This window comes from Schistocerca cancellata, chromosome 5 (assembly GCF_023864275.1).
Source record: "Schistocerca cancellata isolate TAMUIC-IGC-003103 chromosome 5, iqSchCanc2.1, whole genome shotgun sequence".
NCBI classification, from domain to species: Eukaryota; Metazoa; Arthropoda; class Insecta; order Orthoptera; family Acrididae; genus Schistocerca; species Schistocerca cancellata.
The window spans coordinates 564375652-564390718 of record NC_064630.1 but is presented as its reverse complement, the minus strand read 5'-3'; the positions used below and the strand labels follow the sequence as shown (position 1 = coordinate 564390718).

Below are 15067 nucleotides of genomic sequence, written 5' to 3'. Positions count from 1 at the left end.
CACAGAGACCTTTGCTGTTTTTGTTGATGGTAGTTTAGAGTTACCTTGGGACGTAAAGCTAGTTCATGTAGCAGAAGGCTATACGTGCACCCCCAGTGACACTAAATGAACTGGCACCTACTGGTGGTAGAATAATCATGTGATTTCCTGACCACAAGACATATTCTATGTACCAAACTGACAAATTTTAAGGTGTCTCTCACCAACCACCAGCAACACAATCTTATAATCTGTCAGCAACAAAAATTTTTGATCATTTTCCAAATAACACAAAATGTTTGACAGGTGCAAAGCAAGTTTTAAATCTAAATTAAAAGTTCTCCCAGACAGATCCTTCTATTCCATGGATTAATTTCTACTTAAAAACTGGTAGAGGAGGAAAAAACTTGTTTTTAATCCCCATTGCATGAGAAGGGCTAAAAAAATAGTGTGTTCATTAATGTTAACACTAATCACGTATAAATATCCTGTCGACCAACCCATTCCACATCATTTCAGTGAAAGAACCATTCAAATGATCTATGATGTATGTAACTAACTAACCGTTGAACTTTAAGAACATAAAGGTGTTTAAAGTGTACTGTAACAGCTGCAAACCTAAAGTACTGTTTTTGTTGTTGTCTTCAGTGCAAAGAGTGACTTCATGCAGCTCCCCACATTGGTCTATCTTGTGCTAATCCCTTTATCACAGCATAGCAACTGTAACCTACATCTACTGAACTAACTTACTGTATTCAAGCCGTTGTCTCCCTTTATAAATTTTACGCCCCACTCTTCCTAACATAGTGACAATTTCTGGATGTCTCATGACGTGTCCTATCAACTGATTCCTTTTTTTAGTCATGCTGTGCCATAAAATTCTTTTTTCCCACTTCAATTCAGTACATCTTCATTATTTATTTCCTCTTTCCATCAAATCTTCAGCATTATTCAGTAGCACCACATTTCAAAACGTTCTACTCACTTCTTGTATGAATTCTTAATTGCCGTCAACAAATTTCTCTTTTTCAGCAACCCTTTTCTTGCTATTGCCAGTATGGATTTTATAGCCTTTCTACTTCAGCCATCATCTACTTCACTACCCAAACAGTAAAAATCATCTACCACTTTCAGTACCTAGTTTCCTAATCTGATTCCGTCAGTATCACTTGGTGCACAATACACCACATGTTAGTTACGTGAAATTCTGTATGTATTGCTAGAAAGTGCTTTCTACTACATAAATTGTTTGGACTTCTTGTATTTATGTCCTTGTCTTTGAATTTAACTGAACATATAACACCCAATTCCTCAAAAAAAGCTCTTGTGGGTTAGCATTTCTTTCTACTGACACCTACAATTTACGTAAGTTGAAGTTTCCAGTGTTGAGAGGAACTTGTAACCTTAACAGAAATAGATGATACTACAATCTGGACCACAATGCACTATGACAATGAAGAGTGATTGTTATACAGTGGCAAAAACAGCAAAAAATGGCTCTGAGCACTATGGGACTTAACATCTGTGGTCATCAGTCCCCTAGAATTAGAACTACTTAAACCTAACTAACCTAAGGACATCACACACATCCAAGCCCAAGGCAGGATTCGAACCTGCGACCGTAGCGGCCACGCGGTTCCAGACTGAAGCGCCTAGAACCGCACGACCACACCGGCCGGCGCAAAAACAGCAAATATATCAACAATATGAATGCTAAAATCGTTCCACACTATCTATGGTACAGGGCTAAAAAGATCTACTTATTAGATACATAAAATTAAACTCAGTCTCAAATAAAACAATGCATCTTCCTAGGGAATGCCACATTTCATTTTTTGTTTCAGTTAATAACAATTTACACATATCCCCCAAAATACTGCAATTACTTATCTTTCAGTACTATATGAATACCATATACTTTACTTTGTGGTAATACAGACTGTAGGAAATGTTCAGGCAGACAGTTGGGAAGGAGAGGAAAGGATTTAGACAGCAAGAAGGGGGAGAATAAGTACACAGTGATAAAGAGGGTAGAAAAGAATGGAAATCTGTATAAGTGGCGGGTGACAGGACAGGGAACACTCAGATGAGTGCAGATCACTACTGTTAACACTTTGACTCCTGGCCATATAAAGCTTGCGGCTTCTTAAAAAGCCAATTATTTTTAAGAATTTTCAATATTTTTTATTAATAAAAGTAGCCAACATTTAACTGTGACACTAACATTTCATGAAAGCCTGACACTATTACTCCCGGATTGAATAGTTTCAGCTTATTTGAATGTTTAGTTTATTTTACTTGTATTTTTAAGAAATGTTACATTTTGCAAGAAATGTATACGTAAGTCAAAAATTTTTAATAACCACATTAATCCCAATAATCTACTATTCTAATTTCAATAACTGGAAATAAACATCCAACAATACTGATTATATATTATTACACATTAGTTTTGCACAGTATAATTTTTTTACTGATACATTCTGAAACATGGTACCTTACACATGGCAATTTTGCACTCACTGCGCTGTATGTTGTGCTATTCTTGCAGCCTTCCCTCTTTGGTGTTTCATTTTGGTTAAACATACTTTTCACATCCTCTGAATTCTTGTTTTATCTATTTCAGGGAATGCTTTCCTGTAGACAACCTACTCAGCTCGCCCCAAGCAGAACTCTGGAATTGTCCTCACACACTGGCAATTCTGCACACTACAATTTCGTGTATTTAGACAGAGGTATCTTCTTATTTTCTTACTGTACTATTGAGAACACATGCATTCTTTAGACACATAAGGAAACAATGTGCAGTGGTTGCACAATGTTGGTGCAGTATAGTGTATCAAGGTATATAAGTCCACAAGTTGCACAGTGATACATTACATGTAATATCTTTGACTTTGTTTTTATACTTTATTTTATATGTTTATGCTGTTGTTGAATTTTGATGTTTGTATAGAGTACTCTGAGATTGCATTGTTTGAAAATGCCAGACAATAAATGTTGCTTCAAAGTTAATTTCGTGCTTGTTGCATCATTTTTGGTGACTGCATTGTTATCTCCAATGGCAACTAACATAGTAACCATGCCGTATAATACTGGACATCAAGTGCAAACCAACCACACCAACTGCACCGTGCATCATCCGCATACTGCGTCGGTGACGTCCTTTGAAAGTCGAGAGCCGGTCAACTGTGTCAACCGTTTTGTCCACAGAGAGCAATATGCTTCAATAAAAAATTCAGATACAGGCTCAAAGGCAGACAGTTCATTCTCATCACAGACCACAAATTGCAGACATATGCATTTCGTGAATTCCCGGACAAAGCATCGCCGTGCCACCTTTGTCATCTGAACTTCATAGAACAGTTTACAACCAACATTGTTCATGTAGAGAGAGAATTTAATGACCCAGCAGATGCTCTCTCTCACACTGAGGTGATCTCAAAGGCAATCAAATACAAGGCACTAGCTGCAGCACGTTAGTCTGATGACAAACTGTGATATGTCTTGTCCTGGCCATCTACCCTTCAGCTATGCTGCATTCAAATGCTTCCAATTAAGATGCTTTTGTATTGTGACATCTCTGCATAAAAGCCATGCCCCTTCATGAAATTGCGTCACTACACGATCTGTCTCATCCTGGTGTTTGTGTTACAGTGCATTTGGTGAAAAGAACTCGTGTGTGGCTTAACACTGACAGAGACTGTAAGATCTTTGTTCACCAGTGCACGGCCTATCAGCGTAACAAGGTCACTCGTCATGTTAGTGGACTTCAAAATGGCTCTAAGCAATATGGGACTTAATGTCTGAGGTCATCAGTCCCCTAGAACTTAGAACTGCTTAAACCTAACTAACCTAAGGACATCACACACATCCACGCCCGAGGCAGGATTTGAACTTGCGACCGTAGCGGTCACGCGGTTCCAGACTGAAGCGCCTAGAAACGCTCGGCACACCGGTTAGTGCACTCCTCGTAATGTTTGTTCCACCTAACCAATGGTTTGAAAATGTTCACACTGACATTGTTGGACCGCTGCTGCCCTTGGAGGAATGTACTTACTGTCTGACTGTCACAGACCAATCTGCTGGCTGAAGGTAATCACCATGTCTGATATTACTGCACAAACTATTGTCACTACATTTCTCGGTGGGTGGATTGCTCATTTTGACGTACCATTACACATCACTACTGACTGGGGAGGTCAATTCGAGTTTTATCTATTGAAGGCATTCACAACCCTGTTAGGTACGAAATACATCTGGACAACTGCTTACCACCCTGTAGCGAATGGTTTCATAGAACGCTTACAACATCAGCTCAAAGCATCTCTTCGGCATCACAAGTCACAGCATTGGACTGAGACACTACCGATCGTGCCGCTGGGCCTCCGCACAGCCATCAAAGATGATCTGAACACAAGGGTCAATGTCATAGGAATGCCAACAACAGTTCCCATTCACTGCCAAAAACCAATATTTAGTGCGTCTGATACTGGTGCACACAAATCACCTACCACTCCATTTACAAACACATCTGAACCACCCACTACCCTGCCACATGTTGCTGATAACCCCCCACGGACATTGAATTCTACAGCTGATGACTCCACAAAAGTAACACCAGTTGTCATGTGATCCGGACACCAGATCATGTACATTTGCAGATGGCATTAACACTTTGGGGGAGGGAGGAGTGATGTAGTGGTTGTATAGTGTTTGTGCAGTGTAGTGTATCAATGCTTAGAAGTGCTTAAGTTGTACAGCAATTACATTTAGATGTGATATTTTTTACTTCGTGTTTATTCTTTGTTTTATACATTCATTCCACAGTTGAATTTTAATGTTGTGTGTTCTCAGATTGCACTGTGTGAACATGCCAAACAATAAATGTGGCATCGAAGTTAATTTCACACTTGTCACTGTACTCAAAAGCCCCATAGGACATCTTCTGATCAGACAGATCAGCCCCAACTTTTTCGCTCTTGTAAATTTCCTGAGCAACACAATGAAGACATATTAAGCTAGCCAATATGCATGATTCCATATTTAAAAACAGGAGAAATTGTACCCAGTCAAATGATAAGATCGGCAATCCACCAAAATTTTCACGTCCCGTCAACTAATGGGATTTTCTTAAAGTGTCAACAGCTTCAACAATGCAAACTGGGACAATTTTCTGATTCTATTTATTGCATATATGCATTTCAGTTTAATACACATTATTCAGCACACAATATTTATGTATTTAACACAACACTTAGAGATGAATACAGAGCACTGCAAGCCAGATAATAGTAATGTGCCAATATTGAGAATTAGAGTGCCAGAAAACCAATAGAATCAATTTTTGTTAGAACTCTTATCAATAAACTTGGTAGATGGAGAACTGACCTGATTCGGTTTTATCAGAGTTGCAGAATACTTTAAATGACCTCCTGTAGAAATCTTCAGTTATAGCAGAATGGTTTAATGGAAGCTGTGAATGTAGTGTTGCCCTCAATAAAACTTTAAATTCTTCCACTACAGATCTCTGACCAAAGGCAAGATGATTCTTAGAGGCTGACAGATCATGTAATTTTTCCAGTTTCTCCAGGACTGGGAGAAACTGATGCAGTCGGTTGTATAAATTATTCACAGCATCTTTAAATCTTCCAAAGCCTTCATTTTCACCTTCACTTCCAGAAAACTTACTCCAAAATTCAGGAGCTATTTTCTGTCGTAAAATCTTCTGTATCCGAGACAGAACTAAATCTTCAAGAAAATGACCAAGATTGTGTTCTCTGACAACATCAGCTATGAAGGAAGTGTCTTGGGAGCCACTAACAGGTTCCTGCAAAAATATAAAAACAAGAAGAATTTAAATTGCAAAACTAAAATAGGAAGTAAAAACTGTTTGGAAGAAACAGAATTACATTGGGCAAGTTTCACAAAAGATTTGTGTCACTATATGTTATAAATTCATATCATTTTTGTTGGAAAAATTTTTCTGTCTAGTTTTGAAAAGTATGAATTTTCATTACTTGGTCATCTCTTATAATTGCATATTCAGATAAAATATAATGGTAGTTCACTACCCTCCTTCTGAGCACTATATACAAGACCTAAATACTTACATTGCAGGAGACTAATGGCAGCGATTTGCCAATGCCTCTCTCCACCACAACAAAATCTTACTTATCCATCAAGTAGATCAATAGATGGTCTTTGTGTGGTTTCAATTGTTCAGCAGATAGCCATGAAATCAATCAAAGTCCCAGATTTCAAAATCTAACTGATGCCCTTCCCTGTAGTGACTTTCACCAACAGCAGAGCTTCATATATCCAAATATACTGACACTTTAGAGTATATTCCAAGTCAATCTTACTAACTCTTCACAAATGCATACTTGGGTTCCTTTTACAAAAAAATCAGACTCCAGTATCTTTCTATATTTTTCATGTCAAAGTAATTGTCTTTCCGATAACTGAAAAGTGACCAAGTCCAAACATCTATTAAAGACTTGTCGAACAGGTTTTTAAATTCAGAACACTCAATTCTCCTCCTTCTTATAACTCCACACGAACAACTGTCCAAAAGCATGACTCAAATGGCAGTACATGAGATAGACTGCTAACAGCTGGAGGAGGGAAAGTGGGAACAATCGCATAAACTAATAGCTAACGAAAAAGAAGCATGAATCAGAAGATATAACTGTGGGAAAAGAACAGCTTTTGGGGGAGGGGGGACAGCAAAATCGGTTGGGGAATTTAAAAGAGATACACATCAGTTGTGTGGACGAGGGGAGATAAAGATGAAGGGATTTTAATAATATGTCATCTAAACCTTATTTTCTTTCAAAATTTTCGGTTATTCACACACAGAAAAAAAATTACTAGTGGCAGAAAATACATGGCTAGACAGGTGGGGTGGGGAAAGCATCAGCCCAGATAATTAAAAAATAGAAAATAAAATCACAAGAAACAAAGTTAAGGTGAGTGGATTAATGTCTGGTCTATATTTCTGTATCATACCATCACACTCAGAAGAATTAAATATAAAATGAATTTCTTGGGCCAAATTCTTACCAAATTTTCTATTTTTATTTCATTCTGTTTCTTTCTTGCTTGCATTCATTGTCTTCAGTTAAGGTTATTATAAAATTTGGCAACCAATTTGTTCACACATGATAATTTGACTACAGCAGCTTTTTTTTATACAGCTAACATGACATGTGTATTCTCCACAGATGATGTACACAATTTAGCTGAGTTCTGTGGTGATTTTACACAAAATTATTTCCAACAGAAGCTAGTGTGTGATATTTTTTAGTCTTATGCTGTTTGAGACTTTCCCAACGTACCAGCTGCTTCATCAAATCATGGGTGTCAAGTCGGATAATGTTTCAACAAGACAGCTACTCGTCATCTTCAGATGCTTACTGACATGTTGCTGCAACGGCTCACCAATATAAAGGCTGACTTGCTAGAAAAGTGCAGATGGCAGGGGTGGGGCTATAATGTCATCACGGATGAATCATACAGCACAGTGACACCCAGGGTCCACAGCCGGAGAAACGAGCCACAGTCTTTGCATTCACAAAGCAGGAAAAGCGAAGCCACAAATGGCAGCCCAGTGCGCACATGGGAGGGCAATGTGTTGGTGCCCAGGTTAAGTGTGTAGAGTCTGTATCTCCGTCTGTGTTGACTCAAATACGTTCGTCTGCAGGTGGCAATGTCTTAGTACCGCCAATGCTGGTTCTCATGCCTTGCTGAGTTGAAATCCTGTGTCTCTATTGATCTTGTCATTATTTATATGAATTTTGACAGCTTATTTCATGATGGAGTCCCAATACATGGAAGTAGGCAAAAGGATCTTTGTCTATCCATAGTTCATGTGTGCAAGTTTAAAAGCATTATGGATCTGTTTATCAGCATACCCATTTTGTACAAACACAGAACGAAGATGGCTAAGTCTGCTGAGAAGCTCCATGCACCTGACACAATTCTAACCCTATGATCAAGAGTCCATAACACGCCATTACATTGAGACGGGTGATGGCAGCTCGTAGCTTGTAGATATAGGTCTGTGGAAGTCAGTTTACCAAACACACTGCGACCCAAGGAACCATTATCTTTTCTGTGGACCCAAGACACCATGGACTGGAAGGTCTCCTTTTTTCTCTGAAGCAAATGCTGGGATAGTGGGAGTTAAAGTGTTCCAGAAATGGCGGAAGCTTTGCTCCTCCGTATGGCCAAACTACAAAAGTGTCATCCACATACCTCCAAAAAAATTTAGGTTTCAACACTGTCTTCCATAAAACGGTTAGCTTCTATGGGACACAAATGGCTACCCATAGCAACACCATCAGTCTGCTCAAAACAGTGTTCATTAAATAAAAAGTACGATGTTCTCCTCCAACTTAGTTCCTATAAGTTGTAATAAATCCACCAAAGGTACTCGTGTGAACAAAGAGACCACATTGAAACTCACTAATACATCAGTTGGTTCAAGAAGCAAAGTCTTCAGGCATATAAAACCTTCTGAGTCTCGAATGTGAGGTTGACATTTTCCTACCATCAAGCTTAGAAGAGAAGCCAGATGTTTCGACAGGTGATATGTTAGGGCACCTATATTGCTCACAAGGGGTGAAGATGAATCCCTTCCTTATGAGTCTTAGGCAGCCTATAAAGTTGTGGTGGAACTGGCACTTGTGCTCTTAAGCTCTTTTTAAGATGTTAGGGAAACTGGCTTGATTTGAGGAGTGTGGTTGTCTTCCATTATAGTATGTCAGTTGGATCCTTCTGGAGACGATGACACACTGAGTCCCACAGTAAATCCGTCTTACCGATATAAGATGTTGCAGGCAAAAGAACAATAGCGTTTCCCTTCTCAGCAGGTAAAATCACTATTTCAGTGTCTTCTCATAAGGAAAAGAGAGGTTTCCTTTCTTCAGTGTTAATGTTCTGCTTTGGTGCGGGCATCCTGGTTATGGCCCTGCAACCCTCTTGCCTTATTTCTTCAGCAGTCTCTCTCGCAAGTTTCAGGACACCTTGCTAGCCAAAGTTGCTGTAACTGTTCATTTACAAATTTTTGACATGGTTTTCACATTTTCAGAAATACCAATTTGACTATCTGTTACGACGATTTCAAAATGGGCCCCGGCCCAAAACTAGTCAGCGAGTGACTAAAGAAAGTGAAATCTGCAACTCCAGCTGGTTTTTCATTGTAATGATTAACATTTTATGAATTTCCCGCATGCTGGAAGTTCATAAAGTACTCTTCACAGTTTATGTCCTGTTTCTATTACTACATCTGCTTCAATGAATAACAATCTAACAGCTGCAAATGCCTCATCTACGCATGGACAACTGGACTGAGTATCTAGTGTGGTACAGACTAATTTTCATCACTACAGTTACAAACATTAGCTGATTGATAAACATTAGCTGATCTGTGTTCCTAGCTCATTAAAAAGCTGTGTTCTGTATGAAAAGCATTAGTTAACTTATTCTATCTTTATACTTTACTGAGATGTAACGACATCAGAAGTCATATTAAGAAAAAACTGTGATATTTTAAGTGACCAACGACATATCCGAGATCACAATGACCCAATTCAGACTATCAGCACTGTTTACATGTGACGTGACATAAAGAATGAATACACTAACAACTGTTGTGATTCAGTCACTTGACTGGAATGTAATCAAACATTTGTTTTCAGTTTTAGAGTAGAGGATTTGTGGCCACGCCCTTGTCCATCACCACTGGTACTATATTGCATGATGAAAAGGAACAAAATTACTGTGTAAACAACTAACGAGTTGTGTGTAACTATTCTGCAGTGAATCATATTGGAGCACAACAAATGAAGGAAAAATGAACAACTCAGCACCAACATCTAATTTAGACCTTTAACACTATCAACTGTGCCAGTGAATCTAACGTTCACATCCAATAAGCATATCGCCAACATCCTTTGTGCTTTCACTTCATTAGACAAGTTAGAGGTGTCAACATTGAATCCGGGAAATGAACACATCCCATCATGATTGAAAACAGCAACTGGACCATATCGGTACGCACGAAAGAAGGAAGGTGGTGGGTAGATGCACAGTGGGAAGGTGTAGTGTACCCATGACACTCCAATCAGGTGAACAATTCTGCCACGTCAGCCTGTGGTCCATAATTTGGGCTGTGCACAGACCATTTGGCATTGATTTTCATGTTATTTTAGATATGAGGAGGTTATTTAGCCACTACAGTGTTTATTATAGGTGGCATAATGCAAACACAAATAATATTATGTTAAGAACTGACAGAGGTATTTTTCCGAGCTTATAAATTCTACTAACAACAAAAGAAACAATGGCCCAGTGGAGTGTTTGCCCAAGCATTGCTAGTAACGAGGGGAGGCAATGGTGAAGCATGTAGTAGGAGATGACAAGAGCATATAGGAAATTTCTTGTGTGCACATCACTATAGCAACATTAGCAATATAGATGGATCAGTATATACGAGGGATTGGAAACTAATGTATCAAATATCATAGTATAAAAAGGATCCAATTAATAACAAATGAAACTGTATTCTTCTACCACTAAGCATATATGTCAACCACAAAAACCACAACATGTATAGGCATACCGTGTTTATATGAGAACATACTGTAAAGAAAAGAAACGGGGAAAGAAAAATGTGGGACAGGATTTAACCAACAAATGGTATAGCCACACCTCATTTATATGAGCGTATATTGTAATGATCAAAGGGAACTAGGGAAGAAAACTGTGGGACAGGACTTCAGTGAAAGCCTACTACAAAAAGTGCTGGTTCTGTTTTGTAATCAACACTGCAGTAACAATCACGTCCAATGTACTTCCCATTTCCTTTTTGCTGACTGCTTTTCAATGCCACCTCTATATCTTGTCACCATTTTTTTCTACTTAATTAAAACCCTGCAGAACTGCAGTATTCTGAGGTGAGATGGAAGCCACACAACATTCAACAATAACCACAGTACAAATAATGATAGCGAAACATTAGTATCTGTAGGAGTCAAAATTTCAACTGGCTATTAAAGTAGTGTCTGTGGGTTTTAAACATCTAAAAATGTATCACACTGTATGCTATTGTATGATAATTGAGAAGATCCATAATGTACCTCTGGAACAAATGCTTCCAGAAGATTATGGGTAACATGTAACAATCAATAAAAGTGACTGTAAGACTGTGTCACACTTTCTTCTGTCCACTTACAGTTGATGGAATTGCTTAAAAGCTCTTCACGTGGCTTCCCTCTCAGATGTAAGGAATAGTCAGTTACCGATACCAGGCACTGGTTTCTTCCCATAATGTGGTGATAATATGGCAAATGAAAACACGTGTGTTCAAACAGAAAGGAAAGAGAACAATGATATTATCTCTTTTGCGTCTACATTATCTTTTTGGAATGTATGATATTGATGACGATGATGGTGATACAGTGGTATGGGCACATGGCTACCAGATCTTTATTGTCTTTTTGGTGTGTAGGTTGTGGTGACAGATTGATCAGTAGTCTAGCCTGAGGTTTAGGAGAGACTGAAAGTTGGCAGTTTGGTTTCGGGTTGGCGATGATGACTATCAATATGATATTTATTTGTGACGATCTGCAGTGTAGCCTGAGGTTAGGTTGGGCTGAAAGGTGGCAGTTTGGGTGTGAGTTTGTGAAGTGATATGGGACGCTTCAATTAATCAAGAGATTCTAATATTTACAGAGGATGGCAGGCTCGGTCAGTATTACGTATGGGATCAGTCAAATATAGTAATATTTTATCTTTTATGATAGTGTCTAAGCAGTACTGTACATCTTTAGATGCACGATATGTTAACAGTTTTCGATTCTATATGCATGAAAGTGACTGTGCGCTAATGACTGGGGAATGGGAGAGAGACAATATCATTTATCTAGTTTTTGACAGGTCTGCATTTTATATATTTTATTCACATTCCACTCAAAGTACTTGAAAGGGCGTCGACAGTTACGATGTTCAGCCCATAAATAAATAAAACAAAAACAAATAGAATGTAAACATATATGGGAAAAGATCCGGCAAAATGATTTTAACCACAGAAACCATGTTCTCATTAATCTGCAGTTCCAACGGTCGTTCTGGAATAAGTAAAAAAAACATAAAAACTTGGACGGTATGAATAACGTCCATCAGAAGCATACCTCCGCTTTTAAAATCGGAAAAACTGCAAGGAAGTTCTCATACACTTTTGACGGAATTTCGAGTGTCTGTACACTTGCGTTTGACATCATCTTATCTTAGGGACTGTAATATTTCTGAAATAGTTCTAATGCTGAGGGGCATTATTCCGTATAAACTATCACCATACGACCACTTATTCCCTGTGATAACAAAAACATATTTACATCTCAAATAAAATCACTCACATCCAGGCATTTGAAAACTGTACCACTGTCGAAGTTATTATACCTCAAGCAAGGTGGCAACCGGAAAACATTGTCTGCTGAATCAATTAAATAACGGCTTTTTGATTAATTGCTGAAAATATTCAGTCCCATACTTAAATTATATGACTTCAATATAATACTTTTACATTGCGCAACTTTTTTATTATACGCAATTTTGTGTTATGAATTTTTAAGCTGGATATATGTAAAATCTTTGGTATGTTTACAAATAAACAGCACGTTGATGGCTATGTGAGGAAAAAACATTGTGATTGTGGGAAAAACATTGAACCTGTAGTGTTCGGAAAATGCAAACCTCTGTCAGTAAGTAGAAAGTCACCAGTCTAACCAGTAAGTCATAAATACGCGGTGATATTTGGAATTAACTTTTCGTACAGCAAGTTCATGGTATTCATGGAAAATGTATGTCATGTTATAAACACAGAGCCAGTCTTCGACCTTATTATTTCTGGCTGGTACAATTTTGGTTTCCTGTACAAAGTTGTTGAATTTCTCAATTTGTGTCTTGTGGCTTGAGCATTTTCTAATACACGTTTTCTGATTTTACCTTGTAGTTTAACGTTTTAGTTTTTACGTGAAAAGGACGTCTAAGTATGACGTGAACGTAAATATTAGTTTGCGGTATATGCCTGTCAGTTAACACAACCTTTATTTGACCCTCATGTTCGTTGGCTTCGCAAACTCACAACCGAATGAACACATTTAAACCTAACGTTGGCTAAGGGTGCGCTACCAGAGATCAAACTTACACTACAACAAAGAATTCGTGGGGGTCCTATTCTAGCCGAAAAGTGTTTTAAGTATTTACGTATCGGCTGTTGTATCTAAATGAGCATTTATTTATTGACACTTATCTATTCCCACAAGTTTTAGGAAATATTGAAGAAGACTTATTTTAACTATGCAGTATATACAAAGACATGAACATTTATAAGTCTACTTTTTTAATCAAATTCATAGAAGGTCACAATCCACCAGATTGGTTCACCAGGCGGTGATAGTCCTAGGCCTACATAACTAGTGGGAGAACTGCAAGTGCAATTGGATGGCCCAATTAGTTAGATGACTGCCTACAATATGAAGTAGATTCGCATTTGAATCTTGATCTGCTATATATTTTTGTTTGTTTCAATACATTTGTGTATAATGGGCTTAGGCAAAGAATGAAAGAGGAGAAATACTAATTGACTTCTATAATAAATTTTAGCTAGTAATAGCTAATACTCTGTTCAAGAATTACAAGAGGAGGAGGTATATGTGGAAAATGCTGGGTGAATGGGAAGATTTCAGTTCGATTACAGCACAGTCAGACAGAGATTCCAAAATCATATACTGGATTGTAAGGCATACCCAGGAACATAGGCTATATAGATGCAATACACAATGAAAGTAAATCAAATGTAATCTATAGTGGTGATGAAGAGTAGGCTGAAATTCAAGAGATTAGTCAGGAAGAATCAATACACAAAGAAATGGGATACTGAAGTACTAAGGGATGATGAGACACACATGAAGTTCTCTAAGGCTGTACATACAGAAATAAGGAATAGCTTGGTAGGCAGTACAGTTGAAAAGGAATGAAGATCTCTAAAAAGGGCAAGCACAGAAGTTGAAAAGGAAAACGTAGGTACAAAGAATGTAACTGTGAAGAAACCATGGGTAACAGAAGAAATACTTCAGTTGATTGATGAAAGAAGGAAACACAAAAATGTTCAGGAAAACTCAGGAATACAGAAATACAAGTCACTAAGGAATGAAAGGAATAGGACGTTCAGGGAAGCTAAGATGAAATGGCTGCATGAAAAATGTGAAGAAATCGAAAAAGGAATGATTGTCGGAACAACTGACTAAGCGTACGGGAAAGTCAAAACAGCCTTCAGTGAAATTAAAAGCAAGGGTGGTAACATGAAGAGTGCAACAGGAATTCCACTGTGAAATGCAGAGGAGAGAGCGAGTAAATGGTAAGAGTACATTGAAGGCCTGTATGAGGGGGAAGATTTGTCTGATGTGATGGAAGAAGAAACATGAGTCGATTTAGAAGAGATAGGGGATCCAATATTAGAATCAGAATTTAAGAGAGCCTTGGATTACTTAAGATCAAATAAGGCAGAATGATAGATAACATTCCATCAGAATTTCTAAAATCACGGGGGGAAGTGGCAACAAAACAACTACTCATGTTGGTGTGTAAAGTGTATGAGTCTGGTGACATGCCATTTGACTTTCAGAAAAATATCATCCACACAATTTCGAAGAGTGCAAGAGCTGACAAGAGCGAGAATTATCGCATAGTCAGCTTAACAGCTCATGCATCCAAGTTGCTGAGTAGAATGAGATACAGGAGAATGGAAAAGAAAATTGCGGATGTGCCAGATGACGATCAGTTTGACTTTAGAAAAGGTAAAGGCACCAGAGAGGCAATTCTGACAGTGCATATAATGGAAGCAAGGCTAAAGAAAAATCAAGACACGTTCATAGGATCTATCGAACTGGAGAAAGTGCTCAACAATGTAAAATGGTGCAAGATGTTCAAAATTCTGAAAAACATGGGGGTAAAGTATAGGGAGAGACGGTTAATATGCAATACGTACAAGAGCCAAGAGGGAATAATAAGAGTGGCTGAC

The 15067-nt window shown here is 38.1% G+C and overlaps 2 protein-coding genes across 3 annotated transcripts in view; one reads left to right on the top strand and one right to left on the bottom strand.

Moving 5' to 3' along the window:
* The window catches only part of LOC126187495 (anaphase-promoting complex subunit 2), a 105913-nt gene extending 93476 nt beyond the window's left edge, over positions 1 to 12437 (bottom strand). The window contains exons 1-2 of one of the 2 annotated variants that reach the window (XM_049928607.1): positions 12177 to 12437; positions 5371 to 5809 (exon numbers count right to left, since the gene is read on the bottom strand). In XM_049928607.1, coding sequence (XP_049784564.1) covers positions 5371 to 5809; positions 12177 to 12266 — 529 coding nt within the window. In that variant the 5' untranslated portion in view covers positions 12267 to 12437. The remainder of the gene's footprint in view (positions 1 to 5370; positions 5810 to 12176) is intronic. The other variant, XM_049928608.1, reaches the window with a different exon arrangement.
* Positions 12438 to 12640: 203 nt separating this feature from the next.
* Positions 12641 to 15067, top strand: part of LOC126187496 (uncharacterized) — a 166042-nt gene continuing 163615 nt past the window's right edge. The window contains exon 1 of the mRNA XM_049928609.1: positions 12641 to 12746. Within this exon, the coding sequence (XP_049784566.1) occupies positions 12731 to 12746 (16 nt within the window). The 5' untranslated portion in view covers positions 12641 to 12730. The remainder of the gene's footprint in view (positions 12747 to 15067) is intronic.